Source organism: Microcaecilia unicolor, chromosome 1 (assembly GCF_901765095.1).
Source record: "Microcaecilia unicolor chromosome 1, aMicUni1.1, whole genome shotgun sequence".
Lineage (NCBI taxonomy): Eukaryota > Metazoa > Chordata > Amphibia > Gymnophiona > Siphonopidae > Microcaecilia > Microcaecilia unicolor.
Window position 1 is genome coordinate 569685892 of NC_044031.1, and position 18881 is coordinate 569704772.

Below are 18881 nucleotides of genomic sequence, written 5' to 3' on the forward strand. Positions count from 1 at the left end.
CGGCGAAATGCTCGTCAAGCCTGGCTTTTTTTTTTCCATTATCGGGTGAAGCCGGCCATCTCATGAGCACGCCCCCGTCCCGCCTTCACTACCCTACCGACACGCCCCCTTGAAGTTTCGCCGGCTCCACAACAGAAAGCAGTTAAACCCGGCCAAAATCGGCTTTCGATTATACCGATTTGGCCGGTTTCAGGAGATCACCGGCCACCTCCCGATTTGTGTCGGAAGATGGCCAGGGATCTCTTTCGAAAATGAGCTGGATTGTATACAATTTTAATCTTCTGCCCAGTGTGCAGCAGTGGCCAAAAAAGCCAACAGGATGCTAGAAATTAGGAAAGGGATGCAAAATAAGACCAAAAATATTATAATGTCTCTGTATCACTCCACGATGTAATATCATCTTGAGTATAGCGTTCAATTCAGGTCGCCGTATCTCAAAAAAAGATATAGCTGAATTAGAAAAGGTTCAAAGAAGAGCAACTAAAATGATAAAGGTGATGGAATTCCTCCCATATGAGGAAGGCTGAAAAGATTCGGGTTCTTCAGCTTGGAAAAGAGACAGCTGAGGGGGGGGGGACATGATTGAGGTCTATAGAATCCTGAGTGGTATAGAATGGGTAAAGGTGAATATTTTTCACTTAAAAAAAAAGAATGAAATTACATGGAAATACTTTTAAAACAAATAGGAGAAAATTGTTTGTTTTTTACTCAAAAATAGTTAAGCTCTGTAACTCACTGCCAAAGGATGTGGTAACAGTGGTTAATGTATCTGGGTTTTTAAAAAAGTTTGGACAAGTTCCTGGAGGAAAAGTCCATAGTCTGCTATTGAGACAGACATGGAGGATATCACTGCTTGCCCTGGATTTGGTAGAATGGAATGTTGCTGCTATTTGGGTTTCTGCCTGATACTTGACACCCGTACTGGCCATTGCTGGAAGCAGGATACTGGGCTAGATGGTCTGACCCAGTACGGCTATTCTTATGTTCTTAAGGTGCCCTGATGGAGCAGATGAGCACTGCAGGGATTAAGGCATGACCCCCTCCCCATCTTAAATTTTAATCTTCTGCCCAGTGTGCAGCAGTGGCCAATAAAGCCAACAGGATGCTAGAAATTATTAGGAAAGGGATGCAAAATAAGACCAAAAATATTATAATGCCTCTGTATCGCTCCACGATGCAATATCATCTTGAGTATTCTGTGACATAAATTGATGACCATGTCAGGCATACAAGTAGGGTCTGCTCAAATGAAATGACATGATTACGCAAAAGTTATATAAATAATGGGGATGTGTCTTATGTAAAATACCTGGCACACAGTATAGCCCAATTATACAGGAAGAAACTGTTTTTGGGCAGAATTTGTTTTCCTTAAAAGTGTGTGAAGACATGAGGTCAGACACTGACATTTGTGAGGGGTGGTTAACAAGATTAGCAAGTGTTATGTTACTAATCAGTATTATATGTATGCACTAACAAGTCATGTATGAATTATCCTGGTTTGTACTTACGAAAATCACAATATTGTAAAGCTATATAAGGTGCAACATAATACTTTGTAATTCAGACAGAGAACCTGATTGCTGAATCCCTGTCTCTCAGCGCAGATACAATAAACACTTTCTTACAATGCTACGGAAACTGGTTATTTAATTGTCTACTGGTGCTGGTGTATGGGAATCTGGAGACTTTGAATTGGACTGTTTTGGATTGTCCAGGGATACCAGTTACCACTTGGCACCGGGGAAGAAAATTTCTTCTTACCACAGTGCTGTGTATGGCTGGGTCTTCTGTAGTCCCTTCAATGCCTTGATCTCTCACTTTTCTTTCCTCTTGTTAGTACAAAGCCAATATAGAATTATAGAAACCTTGAAGGTAGTTTATTTAACTGAATAATTTGGCCAAATATTTCAGCTTGCACTTTTGTTACTTCCATCTCACAGAATTTTTTCTGTTCTTCTCAATGTTTCACTCTGTGTTGCTTTCAGTGACAACTCTTCTTTCCAGTTTGAAGGAGCTTCAAGCCTCCTCTGGGTGATGCTTCTTTTTCCTGGTTGAGATGCTCCCAGGTCTGTCCTATCACTGTTCACAAGCAGGCGTAAGACAACATGTGTAAAGTGTAATTCCACCCATGCTGTGCCCCAGTTCCACCCCTGAACACATGTACACATGGGTCACATAAAAGTACTTGCCTTTCTGACGTTATACGTATTTTTAGGTGCATAAAAAGGCCTTTACATGCAAAAAAACAAAAAAAAAGCCTTTATAAAATTACCTCTAAACTGTTTACATCACTAGCATACTTAGTAAAAGGATCAAAAAAGGAAACAATTGCTACAGTACCGTCCATATTACCGCTGATGGCCATCAGTGAATAGTAAAGGATTTGTGTCCAGTAGATATGGCATTCCTCTGTGGCATCAGGGACTACAATGGCACAGATAACAGGTTGTCTTGGCAACATGGAACACACCCATGGAACATCAGAAATTACCGGTAGTTTAAAGGGAGACAGACATTTTTTAAAGAATTTTTCCATAAATTAACCGACATTACTATCCATAGGAAGTTATGAGTTTGGAAACAGCTGCTGTTTGCAGCAAAGTGGGCCCTCCATGTTTGCATCTCTTAATAAGTGGAGGAGTGGCCTAGTGGTGGTGGACTCTGGTCCTAGGGAACTAAGGAACTGAGTTTGATTCCCACTTCGGGCACAGGCAGCTCCTTGTGACTCTGGGCAAGTCACTTAACCCTCCATTGCCCCATGTAAGCCGCACTGAGCCTGCCATGAGTGGGAAAGAGCGGGGTACAAATATAACAAAAATAAAAAAAATAAAATAAAATCTAAGAAGCCCAGTATCCTGTTTCCAATAGAGACCAGTCCAAGGACAAGTGCCTGATAGAGTCTCAAAAAGTAGCAGAGATAAATAGTGGCTTTCCACAGGTATACTTTAATAATGGTCTATGAACTTTCCTCCAGGAATTTGTCCAAACCTTTTCTAAGCCCAGTAACATTAACTGCTTTTACCACATGCTCAAGCAATGAGTTCAAGAGCTTACCTATACTTTCTTTGAGTGAAAACATCTTCTCCAATTTGTTTTAAATGTGCTCCTACGTAACTTCATGGAGTATCCCTTCATCTTTGTACTTTTCAAGAGACTAAACAATCGAGTTATGTTTACCCATTCCACTCTACTCAGGATTTGGTTCTTGTATGCAATTCCAATAGCACTTCAGTAGTTGGAATGGGCCTTGTTGCTGCTTTACAACTCCACCATAGACAGAAGATGTGTTTTAGAAAATTTAAAGTTGGGTTAAAATGTTTGATTCTACCACGTTTTAGATGAAAAGTTACTAAGCGGTAAGTGCAAAGTCTATGCATTAACTCCTGTGGGTATTCCCAGCATTTTCCCACAGTTACACTGAGAAAAGTTTAAGTGTATTCACAGATAGGAGGCAGTAAATAGATCTGGGCTATTTCAGAGGCAGTAATTTTATCTCCATTTCATGGAACAGTGGCAACACTAGGTAAAGTACCAAATGCTAACTGAAATGCACAATTCATACCCATCCCCTGCCCCATAACTGGCTATGCAGTTGTGAGCTTACTAATGCACTATCAATTGTCATGCCAGAGCGAAGCAAAGTTACTTACATAACATAAAAATAGCCATACTGGGTCACACCAATGGTCCATCTAGCCCAGTATTCTGTTTCCAACAGTAGCCAATCCACATCACAAGTACTGGGCTGAATCCTAAATAGTATCAACATTCCATGCTACCAATCCTAGGGCAACCAGTGGCTTCCCCATATCTCTCTCAGTAACAGACTATAGACTTTTCCTTCAGGAACTTGTCCAAACCTTTAAATCCAGATACGCTAACCACCGTTACTACATACTCCAGCAAAAAGTTCCAGAGATTAACTATTCATTGAGTGAAAAAAAATATTTACTCCTATTTGTTTTAAAAGTATTTCCATGTACCGTCAGTGAGTGTCCCCTAGTCTTTGTACTTTTGGGGGGGAAAAATTCACTTCTACTCGTTCTACACCACTCAGGATTTTGTAGACCTCAATCATATCTCCCCTCAGCCGTTTCTTTTCCAAGCTGAAGAGTCCTAACCTCTTTAGTGTTTTCTCATATGAGAGGACTTCCACCCCCTTTATAATTTTGGTCAATCTTATTTGAACTTTTTCTAATTCTGCTACACCTTTGAGATACAGTGAGCAGAACTGATTGCAATAATGGCGGTGAGGTCACAACATGGGGCGATACAGAGGCATAGTATTCTCGGTCTTATGTACCATCCCTTTCCTAATATTTCCTAGCATCCAGTTTGCTTCCTTGGCGGCCGCTGCCACAAACTGGGCAAAAGATTTCAGTGCACTTTTTCTTGGGTGCTGACCCCCCCCCCCCCTAGGTAGACCCTAGTATCAGGTAACTATGACTCAGATTATTCTTCCCAAAGTGCATCACTTTGGATTTGTCCACATTAAATTTCATCTGCCATTTGGATGCCCAGTCTTCTCATTTCCTAAGGTCTTCCTGCAATTTTTCACAGTCCGCATGCATTTGAACAACCTTGTAGTTAATTTGTAAAATTGATCAACTAGCTTGTTGTTCTGATATATAGATCATTTATAAATGTTAAATAGCACCGGTCCCAGTACAGATCCCTGGGGCATTCCATTGAAAGGCCATTTAACCCTACCTTTTGCGTTCAATAGCCAATTCCTAATCCACAAAAGAACACCGCCTCCTATCCCATGACTTTTTCATTTTCTCAGGAGTCTCTCATGAGGAACTTTGTCAAAAGCTTGCTGAAAATCTAGGTACTCTATAGCAACTGGCTCACCTTTATCCATATGTTTATTTATGTCTTCAAAGAAATGAAACAAATTAGCGAGGAAAGACTTCCTTTGGCTAAAACCATGCTGACTATCCCATTAACCCATGTTTATTTGTATGTTTTGTAATTTTTTTTTGTTACATTTGTACCCCACGCTTTCCCTCTCATGGCAGGCTCAATGTGGCTTACATATTGTATACAGGTACTTATTTGTACCTGAGGCAATGGAGGGTTAAGTGACTTGCCCAGAGTCACAAGGAGCTGCCTGTGCCTGAAGTTGGAATCAAACTCAGTTCCTCATTTCCCCGGGACCAAAGTCCACCATCCTAACCACTAGGCCACTCCTCCACTTTATAATAGTTTCCACTATTTTACCCATTACCGGCATCAGTCTTATTGGTCTACAATTTTCTGGATCACCCCTGGAACCCATTTTAAAAATCAGCGTCACATTGGCCACCCTCCAATCTTCAGGTATTACGGACGACATTAATGACAGGTTACAGATTACTAACAGCAGATCAGCAGTTTCATGATTGAGTTCTTTCAGTACCCTTGGTGCATGTCATCCCGTCCATGTGATTTACTACAAGTTCCCCGAAATTTCTTTCAGTTCCTCCACGTCATCACCCTTGAAACCCATTTCCAGTACAGGTAGATCTCTTACATCTTCTTCCGTAAAGTCCGGAGCAAATAATTAATTCAGTTTCTCCGCTAAGGCCTTGTCCTCCCCGAATGTCCCTTTTGCTCCTTCATGATCTAACAGTCCCATGGATTCCCTCGTAGGCTTTCTCCTTCTGATGTGCCTTAAAAATGTGTTACTCTTTTTGCCTCTGCGGCAAGTTTGTCTTCATATTCTTTTAGCCTTCTTGATCAGTGCTTTGCATCTAGCTTGCCAGTGCTTATGTTGCTTCCTATTTTCTTCATTTCAGTCATTTTTCCATTCTTTGAAGGACATTCTTTTGGCTCTAATAGCCTCTTTCATTTCACCTTTTAACCACGTTGGCTGTCGTTTTCTCTTCTTTCCACCTTTGTAAATATGTGGAATGCTTCTGGTCTGGGCCTTCAAGATGGTATTTTTAAACAATGTTCACGCCTGCTTTTATGTCCTAACCTTTGTAGCTGATTCCTTTAGCTTCTTTTTAACCATTTTCTTCATTTTATAATAGTCACCCTTTCAAAAATTAAATGCTGCTACAGTAGATTTCCTTTGTGGCTTCATTCCAGAGAGTAGCTCAAACTTGATCATATGATCACTGTTTCCCAGAGGACCCAACATCATTACCTCTCGTACTATGTCTTGCACTCCACCAAGGACTAGATCTAAATTGGCTCCTCCTCTTGTCAATTCCTGGACCAGTTGCTCCAAGCAGCAGTCCTTTATTATATCCAGGAATTTTATGTCCATGGCACTCCCTATTTTAACATTTATCCAATCTTGGGGTAATTGAAATCATTCATTATTATACTGTTGCCCAATTTGCCAGCTTTCCTGATGTCTGCAAACATTTCTTCAGCTATCTGTTCGTTTGTTGGGTCCGGGCAGATGGTAGTACTGCCCTACAAGAATACTCCTTGCCGTCACACATGGAATTTCTATCCATTATGATTCCATGCTGCTGTCTGTTCCATATAGAATGTTTATTTTGTGTGACTCAATTTCCTCTAACATATAGCACAACCCCACCTCCAATTTGAACCCCACTATCATTGTCATATAATTTGTACCCTGTTATTACAGTGTCCCATTGATTGTCCTCCTTCCACCAAGCCTCTGAAATGATTATATCTACTTCATCGTTTAGTACTATATATGCCCATCTTAATTTTTAGGCTTCTAGCATTTGTATAAAGACACTTCAAATTGTGTTTTTTCCTTGCATCTACAAGCTGTTGTGAGGTTGATGAGGATAATATGAATCCTTTACTCTGTTCTTCCATTACACACTCCTAGCTTTCTTTCATCATTATTGAAACCTCTCTATTGAGATTCCCTAAAGATCGTGTTTCAACTGAACCATGTGCTCCTGGGCGACTGTAGGCTCCTCACCCCCACCCCCCAGTTTAAAAGTTGCTCTATTTCCTTTTTAAAAGTTAGCGCCACCAGTCTGGTTCCATCCCGATTAAGATAGAGTCCATCCTGATTACGGTGGAGTCCATCATTTCGGTACAGGCTCCCTCTGCCAGAATGTTGGTCAGTTGCTAACAAATCTAAATCCCTCATCCCTGCACCACCGTCTCAACCACACATTGAGACTTCGGAGATCTGCCTGCCCCTTGGGCCCTGTTTGTGGAACAGTGAGCATTTCTGAAAATGCTATCCTGTAGGAACTGCACTTCAGCTTACTACCTCGTAAATTTGGCTTTCAAATCCTCCTTCCCTCATTTTCCTATGTCACTGGTACCCACATGTACTAAGACAGCCAGCTCCCCCCCAGTACTACCTAAAATCTACCTAGGTGACTATTGGGCTCATTTTCAAAGCACTTAGCCTTCCAAAGTTCCATAGGTTTCTATAGAACTTTGGAAGGCTAAATGCTTTGAAAATATGCCTCCAGGTGATCCTCATGTCCACCAGCCACCCAGCTATCTACATTCCTAATGATCAAATCACTAACTACAACAGCTGTCCTAACCCTTCCCGCCTGGGAAAAGTTCTTAGAGACACATCCTTGGAGTGTGAGGATACTGTATCCCCTGGTGGGAAGATCCTGGCTACAGGAGCACTTCCTACTTCACCAGGGTGATGATGTCCTTTTAGAAGGCCTCCCTCCTCCAAGGCAGCACAGGGACTGCCAGACTGGAGGTGGGACTTCTCTCTACAACACATCTCTGTAGGTCTCCTCTATGTACCTCTGTCACCCTCATCTCCTCTGCTACTCTAGCCTCAAGAGAACGGACTCATTCTCTGAGAGCTAGGAGCTCTTTGCTTCGGACAAACACACACAACCTCTCACCAACTAGGAAATAATCATTCAAGTGACTATCAATGCAAAATCTGAATAGCACCCCTCTCACTGCTGGACTGCTGTCTGCATCTTAGTATTATTGAGCTGTTTGATAAGGTAGTAAGTATTTTAGACTAATATAAAAGAGCCTTTCAATTATATGGCATATTGTGTGATTTATTTAGTGTTTGCTTCTTAGAAAGTAAAGAAATGTAATTAAAACTTTGTAAAAGGACTCTTGCTATTCTACTTACAACAACAGACTATAAATTAAGAGTATAAATGAAGAGTTGTGCTAGGGGTGGGCGGGAAGGAAGACTGATTCCCAGATGATCGAAAGCTCTAAAAATTGCGCTGGAACAGCAGGTGGCTTTACCGCCCCTATGATCAGAGATAACAGAATGCAAATTTATGCAAGCTATTATTTCTGATAATAAGGTAAAGTGCGTGAGAATTGTGTCTGAGCATGCGTTCACGCACAATCCTCCCGCACTTGTTTGACAGGGCTAGTGCCTCCACCAAACCCTCACCCCAATCCAGCAACACGGGACTGGAGGTCTGGCAGACCAACTTTCTTCATAGTTATAAATGCCTTCAACTGTTCAGGCTGATAAAAATTATATTTTAACCCCATATATTTGATAACACATTTACAGGGGGTAATTAAGAGGTTTATGGTATATTCATTATATTTTATGATAATGTCCAAACATGATTTTTGGAATTTCAAATTCATTATCTATAAGAGAAATTCCCTTATATAGCAGACCTGGCCCCACCCAGTACATCCCAAAATGACAGTGTCCGAGGCAAGAGCGAATGGGCTGGTGGTTGGGAGACGGGAATAGTGCTGGGCAGACTTATACGGTCTGTGCCAGAGCCGGTGGTGGGAAGCGGGACTGGTGGTTGAGAGGCGGGGATAGTGCTGGACAGACTTGTACGGTCTGTGCCAGAGCCGGTGGTTGGGAGGCGAGGATAGTGCTGGGCAGATTTATACGGTCTGTGCCAGAGCCGGTGGTTGGGAGGCAGGAATAGTGCTGGGCAGACCTATACGGTCTGTGCCCTGAAGAGCACAGGTACAAATCAAAGTAGGGTGTACACAAAAAGTAGCAAATATGAGTTATCTTGTTGGGCAGACTGGATGGACCGTGCAGGTCTTTTTCTGCCGTCATCTACTATGTTACTAACAGACCTCTTCAAAGAGGGAGTTCATCTACGTTAGACACCTAACTCTGAAAACTGGCCCTGTAGATTATTAGATTACTAAACTTTGAGCCCGTAAAAACGGGCTATTAGAGGAAGGGGGGGTTGAAAGGCCCGCCCCCACTGCTGAGTTCGCAGCTGCCCCTCCCCCTCCGAGTTCGCGCCCCCCCACCGAGCCGTCACCACCCACCTTCCACTCGGCCGGGCCCTCGCTCCGCTATTGAAACAGCGAGGGTCCGGGAACGCAGCACTGAGCTCTGCTGAGCTGCCGACGTCGGCCTTCGTTCTTCTTCTCTGCCTGTCCCGCCCTCGTGTGACGTAACGTCGTCGAGGGCGGGACAGAGGCAGAGAAGAACGAAGGCCGATGTCGGCAGAGCTCAGTGCTGCGTTCCCGGACCCTCGCTGTTTCAATAGTGGAGCGAGGGCCCGACCGGGTAGAAAGTGGGTGGCGGCGGCGACTCGGGTGGGGGGAGCGTTAGACGGCGGTGTCCCTCCCTCAGCAATGCGCAGTACAGACCCTCTGTGTTCCGCGCCCCCCCCCCCCCCCCGTCATCATGTATTGACGTGGGGTCGGGGCAGAGAAGGTCTCTACTGCGCATTTGCGAGTGAGTACGGTCACTCGCCGTTTATATGTTTGATGCTTCTGGAGGAACATTGTTGGAGCAGCTAATAGAAACAATAGATTACAGAAACTATTGATAACTGTGGATTTCTATTTCAGCATTCATGTCATATTTAATTTAATAACTATACCAATAAATTATACTGCAGAGATGTAAATCTCATTAACAATCTTCAACACAGCATACTTAAACACATTTCTTGTTAAATAAAAACCTGTACATTCTAGAATGGCAGTCTTGGGCTAAAAAAGAGAGACATACAAAAATGTAGCAACATTTTATGAATGGACCAAACACACTAGTCTGTGTGGACAGAAGGCAATCATTTTAAAGTCATTTTCACACGTATATGGCCACATACTTGCATCAATGGCCTAATAAAACACCAAATGGCATAAAAATATATTCTCTGTCATGTTGGTTACCAGTAAGTGTATACATAGTTGGTTTGGGTAAAGTACACAAGTTCATGCACAGATTATAAAATAAACTAATCTACAAATGCTCTTAATTATAGGTGCAGACATTTATACCTGCTCCAGGGCATATGAAACATGTCTACACCTGCAACATAGGCATAACTTTTACCACGTACACTAGTATTTTAGAAAGACAAGTAAGCACCTGAGGGGGGGGGGGGGGGGTTTATTATCAAGGTGCAGTAAAAGGCAAGCTTATAGCGTACCTTGATTTACCATAGGATTCACCAACCTATGAAAAGTCTTGTAGGTTGCCAATTACTGTACAAAATGAAGAACACAGTTTGTGACCCAACTCACATGCAGCATTATGTCAGTGGCTCAATGCTCCCAGGCCAGAGCCTAAATTGGCCTATGCCACTCTCTCCTCTTCTGATGATATCTCCACCCCCACCATCTTCTTCTTGGGCCTACCAGCCCAAGTACCTGGTGGTCCAGTGGTCTTCAAGCAAGAGCAATCCCCAGTTGTGTCTGCCCTACCAGTGTCATCTCCAAAATAGCATTCCTAGTGGTTGTCACATGCTACTACCACTAGGTGTCATGTTTCCTTATACAAAAGTTTTGGGGTTTTTTTGTTTTTTTTTTAGAGGGGGGGGTTATATAGTTACATGCTGCTTTACATGTATTTTCATGTTTTCCATCAGAGACCTAAATATAACAGTAGGGAAGGGACACGCTACACTGGAGCTCATTAAGCCATATTAGGGAGGCAAACAACATGACAATGCCCTAAATCCCCTCCCCCCCCCCCCCAGATGTCTTTATAAAATTGACCTAAAAATTGGTACCTCAAAACATGCTTACACTAGGCACCCCCTTATCAAATTACCCTCAAACTGCTTCATCTTTCAGCTCCACGTTCTGACAACACCTAAGAACATAAGCGTTGCCATACTGAGACAGACTGAAGGTCCATCAAGCCCAGTATCCTATTTCCAACAGTGGCCAATCCAGGTCACAAGTACCTGACAAGATCCCAAAAGAGTAAAACAGATTTTATGTTGCTTATCCTAGAAATAAGCATATAGAACTTGCATATTCAGTCAAATGTTATTCCTTCCATAAAAGCAAACCTGAAGGTAAAGGAATAAACCCTACATGTAATCCAAAAGAAATCCAAGGAGTAGAGGTGGACCAAGAAATCTTCACAGCCATATACAAATTGCAGTAATCTTTATTCAGCACAGCAGAGTCTTGTATACTTGTGGTGCTCAATAAAGATTACTGCAGTTTGTATCTGGCTGTGAAGATTTCTTGGTCCACCTCTAGTCCTTGGATTTCATTCCATACATAAAAACACACTAAATTGCAGTTCAAGTTGCTGAAATACTACAGCTGTCCAATGGTTGTCTTTGCCCATGTTCAGCAACACCACTGCTCCTTAGAGAGCAACCAGTGGACAGTCAACCAATTGCTGTTTGTGGATATTTTTGCAAGTCTTGTTCTTTTCATATTCCTATATTTCAACAAGAAAACCTAGACTACAAGTATGCCTCATCTCCTTGGAGTAATGATGCCATACTGTGATGATTTTACAACTAACACAGAGCTTCTTGTTTAATACAGACTTAACAATGCTGACAAAGTGTTTTAGAAAGACTGAAACTTTGCAGAACAAGTCCTTCTCTAAGCTGAATTTGGAAAAAAAAAAAATCACAACATCAGTCTCTTTTGCCCAGGAGTACCTTAATGGAAAGCATACTCAAAAGCTGCTGAGAGTCCCATCAGATTGCCACCAACCTTCAGAATTCTGACTACTGCAAACAAAAGGTTCCTCCTGCTGCTGAAACAGGACAGTGAACATTTGGAAGGGAAATCACCGCTTCAGAATCTTAGTCTGAACACAACTCCCAATCACAGGCAGAGTATACAAGGAGAGACAGCTGGACCAAATGATGGCATTACACTTAATTTAGACTACCATTTAACAAGCCCCTGTACTAGCATGTGTACAAAATCATTAAACATTTTGTACTATAAAAAAAATTATTTACATGTTTTATCAGGTTTACCACACTGCTGCTGAAAAAAATTAGCATGCAATAATCATCTCTCTTTAAAACTGATTATACAGCATAGATGCTCATAAAAAGAAAGCATGATGTACACCTTATATTTTATATACCTCTACCTCACTTTCCTGATAATGAAGAGCAATCTGTGGCACACGAGACTGAAAAGTATAGATTAAAAACATCACGGACCAAGAGTTTTGGCAATTTTAAATATTGTTTTTCACAAATATGTTCAGAATTTTTTACTTATTTATTCGGCGCAGAAAGTCCGTGGAACTCTGTGCATTTTTGGTTCCAACACTGTAATACTATGGCTCACTAGGGATAGTACTGGCATTCATGGTTGCCCATCTCTTTGATAATAGGAAGGGAGAGGACTGAAGGAGGGAGACTGGAGTCTACCATTAAAGTGGAGGAAAACAGAGAGCAGACATGTCATAATGTGCTAGTCATTACAGGTTTCTAAGGATAAAATTCCTATTTTAAACTATAAATGGGAAACAAAACTTACTTCCATGGAGAAAGACAAAAAGGTCACCATTTCCTGAATATAATTCAGGGATACTCAACTTCTCTCACTCCATGAGCCACTTTAGAAAAGATTCAAAAAGCAAAAACCTATATACAAGATTAGTATCCTAGGTTTAAACATTTAATAGAGACGTTTTCAATAAATCACATGACAACATAAGCATAAACAAATCAAACTGATCTTCAAAGACAAATGTGCTACAAAAAGCCTACACCCCTTACCAAAATGTTCATCTTCTGTTGCCTCACAGCCTAGAAGTAAAACACTGTGTTTGTACATGCATCCACACATTTAACTATCCACATCAAATGAATAACATTTCTTAAGTCCACATAAAATAGAAGTATAAAAACATCATTAAATAGCTTGGTTGGTAAGAGCCCTCTCCCCTTGTTCTTCTGTTAACAGTCCTAATTACTTTAAGCTCTGATGTAACCTCATTTTCAAAAGCTTACATTAAAGGGGCAATTCTGTAAGTGGGCACCTCCTTTTAGGCACCCCAATGTCATGCAGTGAGAGCCTATGAGTACCCCGATTCTATTATAGAATACTAACATAACCCAACATTGCAGCACCTTACATTTAGTTGCCTTCAGTTACACCAACTATAAACCTGGTGTAACTGAGAATGCCAAAATGTGGCAAGGGTGTGCGTAACTTACTGTATTCTGTAAGTTGTGTGCATGAGTGGAAGCACTGGTCATGCCCCTCCCATGCTCTGCCCATGTAAATGCCCCATGAATTTACACACTATCTGCCGGACTCTATATAGCGCGCCTAGAGATCCGCACCAAAATCCAGGCATATCCTATAAGCAGATGCGTAACTTAATTGGCTTATCAAGCTAATAAGCATTGATAAAAGCACTTAACAAGCAATAATGAGCACTGTCAATTAGAATTTACGTGCAGAACTCGCTAAGCATATTCTGCAATGAACTGCACCTAAATTCTCATGGGCACAATTCAAAAGGTGCGTGGCTATAGGCGTGGAAATTGGCATTCCAAAATGAGCGTAGTTATAGAATATGGCCCAATGTGCGTAAATCTATGTGCAGAGATTTACACCACGCTTTCGCTGGCGCAAATAAAAGTGTGTAGTTTTTGGCGCTGGGATATCAACTAAGCGTGTTCTATATACCGTGCCTAAATCTAGGCATGACTTATAGAATATGCTTAGGCAGAAATGTTTACTGTGTGGATTTTTAGGCGTCTTATATAGAATCTGGCCCTATGCAGCTCATTTTCAAAAGAGAAAAGCATTCAAAATAAAAATCCAATTTGCAATTTTAGACACCCCAGTTTTTGACGTTTTGCTCCATAGTTCATCCTAATTTCAAGGGGGTGTGTTGGAACATGTTTTGGGTGGGACATGGGAAGTACTAGAAGTTAAGATGTTTTCTACAATAATAGACAAAATGAAAACATCTAGGGCCAAAAGTTAAGACATTTTGGCTAGGGCTGTTTCAAATCACAATTAAGTGACCAAAAAGGTGCCCTAAATGACCAAATGACTACCCTCTTACTCCCCCTGTGGTCACTGACCCCTTCCCACACACCCCACCTTAAAGATGTGAACAACAGTACATACCAGCCCTATGACAGCCTCTCAAATGTTATTAGAGCAGCAAGTCAGTCCCTAAGCAGCCTAGCGGTCGGTGCAGTGCACTGTAGAGAAGGGAACCCAGGCCCATATCCCACTCTATCTGGTACACTTGTGGTTGTAAGCCCTCCAAAAACCCACTAAAAAACCTACAGTACCTGCATAGATTCAACACCTGCAGGCATATGTGCTAATGTAGTGGGGTGTACAGGTATAGGTTTTTGGTGGGTTTTGAAGGCCTCCCATACAATATAAGGGGGTAACGGTGAGATGTATACCTGGGACCTTTTATGTGAATTCCACTGCAGAGCCCCCCAGGGTGCCTCTACTGCTCTGCTGGCATATCTCTGTGGCCAGTCTACTAAGCATGCTGGCCCCCTCTCCTCCATACATCTCAAAGGCTTGTTTTTTTCTCTTCGGTGGGGCTTTTCAAAATGGTCCTAAAAGATAGATGCACAGAGCACAAAAAAGTCTAGCAAATGGCCATTTTTCTGATTTGAAAATGGTCATGTTCACTACAGAATTTTGGGACATTTTTCACAAAATGTCCAAAATTGGATTTAGACATATCATACCGAAAATGCCCCTCTATACCATTTAAACACACCCTTACAGAATAGCACTTAGTCATTTTGGTGCTACTTACACATATCGGCGTAGACTTACCCGTGAAAGTGCCAGTATTCTGTACATTTATGTGCCCAAATGGCATGTAAATGCAAGTGCCCTTTTACGTGAAAGGACCACACCTGTGTTACAAAAACTGAACCAACTCACATAAGATAGGGTCAGTAACTCCTAATGATTCCCTCTGCTGGTTAGTGCATTTCAAAGCAATAGCCCAACTTCGTGCAGCACAGAGCTGGCAAAAGAACTCCAGCACAAAGTTGTGGAAAAGCACAGAGCAAGAGGATGGATAAAAAGGATTTAAAAATGTCCTTCAATATTAGGAACACAGGCAGGACAATTATGAAATGGAAGGTACACTGCACCACCAACACCCTGTTTAGTTCAGGCTATGCCTCCAAAGTGAATGGCTGAGCAAAGGGAATGTTCAGTGAGGCAACAAAAAAGGAAAACAGCAACTTTAAGAGCTCACGCTTCTATGGCCAAGACGTCAAAATGTACATTGTGAAAGGATTAAAAATGGGCTATTTAATTACGCAAAAGAACACAACACGTACTTGAGTCATGTGATAAAACCTCTGGTCTGACAAAACAAGAAGTACAACTTTTTGGCCTGTAAGCAAAGCATTATGTTTGGCACAATCCTAACACAGACCATCACCCAGAGAACCCTACTGTGAAACATCATGGTGGCAGCATCATATAATGAGGATGTTTCTTTTGACAGTGGATGGGGACACTTTTCAAGATAGAATGCCAATGGGGAGAAAAGTAGAAAGAAGTCATTAAGAAAGCCCACTACTTTCTGTGAGAAGAAGAAAACAAGTATAGAAGAAGTTCACGTTTCAGCATGCTAGTGATCTGGTGGACATAGCCAAAGTTACAGCTGCATGGCTAAGGAACAAAAAAGGTCAGTGTTACCAAGTGGCCCTGTCAGAGTCCCAACGTCAATCTAAACTAAGTCATTTTACAGAGTTCGACTGCTACCCATCAATACTTCCCAGAAATCTGTCAGTTTGAATAATTTGTAAGGAAGAATGGTCTAATTCTGAAAAATGTGTGTGAAAATTTGGTGGGACCCTATCCGAACAGACTAGTAGCTGTAACTACTACCAAGACCTGCTTCCGCTAAATACAGAGTCAGAGGAGTAGACTGGGCACTAATCCAATTGATGCATTTAATTTGGGGTCTGGGGTCTGGTGTATGTGCTCTGCACTCCAATACATATTTTCCCCTGACAAGCATGGAGGATTGGGGGAAGGAGGTGCATGATGAGTGGAAAAACATTCATCTTTTAAATGCAAACTAGAGAGTTGCAAGGAATGAGGTTTGCGGGATCCCACAGAAGTGTAGTCAAAATCTCGGGTGACTCCAGAATGAAGCTTGGAATGCACTGAAAGAGGCTGTTGGGAGTGCCACAATGAGGCTTGGAATGCCCAGAGGTGTAGCTGGAACACCAGACTGAGGCTTGGAACACTTACTGGTTGAATAGTGCAGTGGTTCCCAAACCTGGTCCTGGAGGCACCTAAGCCAGTCAGGTTTTTTCAAGATATCCACAATGGAAATTCATGAGAGAGATTTGCATGCAGTGGAGTGCATGCAAATCTCTCTCATGTATATATTCATTGTGGATATCCTGAAAACCTGACTGGCTGGGGTGACTCCAGGACCAGGTTTGGGAACTACTATAATAGTGAATACCATCCAAAACTCTACCGAAAGCAACAGAGGGCTGTGAGCAAATTAATAGCACTGACTTCTACGGGTATGGGTGGGTATAGGTGAAATTTCTATCCCCTTGCAACTCTAATGCACACATCTGATGTACTATCATAACAAAATATGAAAGCACAAATAAATATTTAAGAGAACGTAGATTGTGTGGTTTTACAAATATGTTTGCATGCAATTTAAAATGTTTCCAACTGTAAATGTATATGTAAGTTATATAGATGCACAGAGCTTTTACTCCCAAACGAAACTGTGCACCCAGGAATCTCTCTCCACAATGGCCAAAGCATACCCACAGACTCAGGTTTACAAAGTAAATTATCTCTAAGAATAAGGTGTATGTTATGTATACTGGTACACAGACTACAACAGCATGCTCACTTTAAAAAGATATTTTGGAGCAAGGATTGTAGAAATTAGCTATCTTCACTTTCAATAATTATTAATCTTGTAAGGAAACAAGCAATAAAGATGATATACTAAAAAGCCAGAAAGTATTTTCGGCACTAAAGGACATATTTACAGTGCACCAGCAATTCTTTACTTGCTTTACATGAATCATTCTACAGTAACATATTAGATGATGGCAGCAAAAAGACAAACTGGTCCATCCAGTTTGCCTAGTTATTCCTGCACTCACTGCCAGGGATATGTCCCCAGCTGCCAGCTGTACAGCATGACTGCCTTTGGGATCTCTCTCCTTATCCAAGACAGTTTGAGTCTTTCTCCACTGTACTACACCCTCCTGGGTACTAGAATTCCTTTTTCAGTTCACACCCAGCACCCCTTCCCTCCCATGTTGAAATACAAGGTCCCACACTAATCCAAAACAGCCATTAATACCAGCTCACCTCCTGCCCAATAAATGGTCACCTAATCCTGCTCATGTTTCATACTGCAGTTGCACAAATATGTGATGTTCTACAAAATACCGACCTGCACATCATAGGTCCCATTTGGTAGAGCAGGCCTCTGGGAATTGATGTCAGAGAGCACACCTGTAAGCACAGATTGGTTGACCTTTGGGAACTCTTTGGACTGACTAAACTGCACCATGTTGTGAAGGGCTAGGATCTTGGTATCAAGCTCAGCATCTTGCCTTGTACGATTGTGCAGTCCAAGGTGATACTTGCGGAAGTGTTTGATCAGATCTGTAGGGTCATTCCCATAGTAACCATAGCCACAAATGTTGCATTTAAAGTCCTGAAGCTCTGGAGACAGGGGAGCTGCATCTGGATTATCACTACCAGACAAATCAGCTTTTGATTTATTTAATCCTGCACCCACCTCGGAAGGCACTTGTGGATTTTCTGAGGCCACAGAGGCTGGACTTGAGCCTTGATAGTCCACTTGACCACTTTTCTTATGCAATGTATCATTCATAGCCTTTGGTGAAATCTGATGTTCTTCATTCATCTCCCCTGAATCCCCAGAGGGGACAGCATCTTGGGTGTCATCTGTGTCTGATCTCAAAGGAGACTTCAAGGGCTCACCGATTCCTCCAACAGCTGGAGACGAGAGAGACCGCATATTTTTGTCTGTTACCTCTTCATGCTGGAAGGATGGAGTATTTCCACCCTTGCTGTGACTTTCATAATTGAAGCCAATCTTTTCACTCAACGCAGAGCTTTTCGAGTCCTTTTTCGTGTTTGCAGATGTTTCTTGACCAAGCATACAATGATCCTTAACGTTGTTGAGCTCTACAGCACCACCTTGGTTATTGTTTTCTTGCATCTGCTCAGCAGAGAATTCCTTGTTCCGCTCAGAGTGTACACTCTCACTATCGGCAGACTCAAGGTCCTGTGCCTCACCTTTGCTAGCAACGTTTCTCAGAGGGGGATTCTTTTTTCGGACCATATCTACAAAGATAATGGAAAAAAAACTATTTAATGGGAAAATTTCTAAATAAATCATAATATATGTGGATTGTCAAACAAGCTTAGTTTGTGGAATGTATATAATAATGAAGTAAAAATATATTTTTTTAATTCCTCTTAACTACTGCACTCTGAACATTTTACAAAAATCACTTTTCATTATATAAACATGCAACTATCTTCCTTTTCAATACGTTGCAGAGAAACTGTGCACCAGTATTGTTTTTCTTAAAAAGTTACCAACCGTTTAACATAATTGTTCCCAATAATGCTAACAAAACTGCGCTCTCTATGCTTTCCCCATCTAGTTCCCATGAATATTGGTTCAACTCTTCCCTTAAAAGGGGGGATCCCCAAACATTCAAAACAACACATTTTAAATCACCGACAGG

General features: G+C 41.7%; 1 protein-coding gene across 2 annotated transcripts in view; it reads right to left on the reverse strand.

Annotated features, from left to right (window-relative positions):
• The window catches only part of TRPS1 (transcriptional repressor GATA binding 1), a 593514-nt gene that overhangs the window by 359372 nt on the left and 215261 nt on the right, over positions 1-18881 (reverse strand). For both annotated transcript variants that reach the window (XM_030218248.1, XM_030218239.1), the window contains one exon: positions 17549-18471. In XM_030218248.1, coding sequence (XP_030074108.1) covers positions 17549-18469 — 921 coding nt within the window. In that variant the 5' untranslated portion in view covers positions 18470-18471. The remainder of the gene's footprint in view (positions 1-17548; positions 18472-18881) is intronic.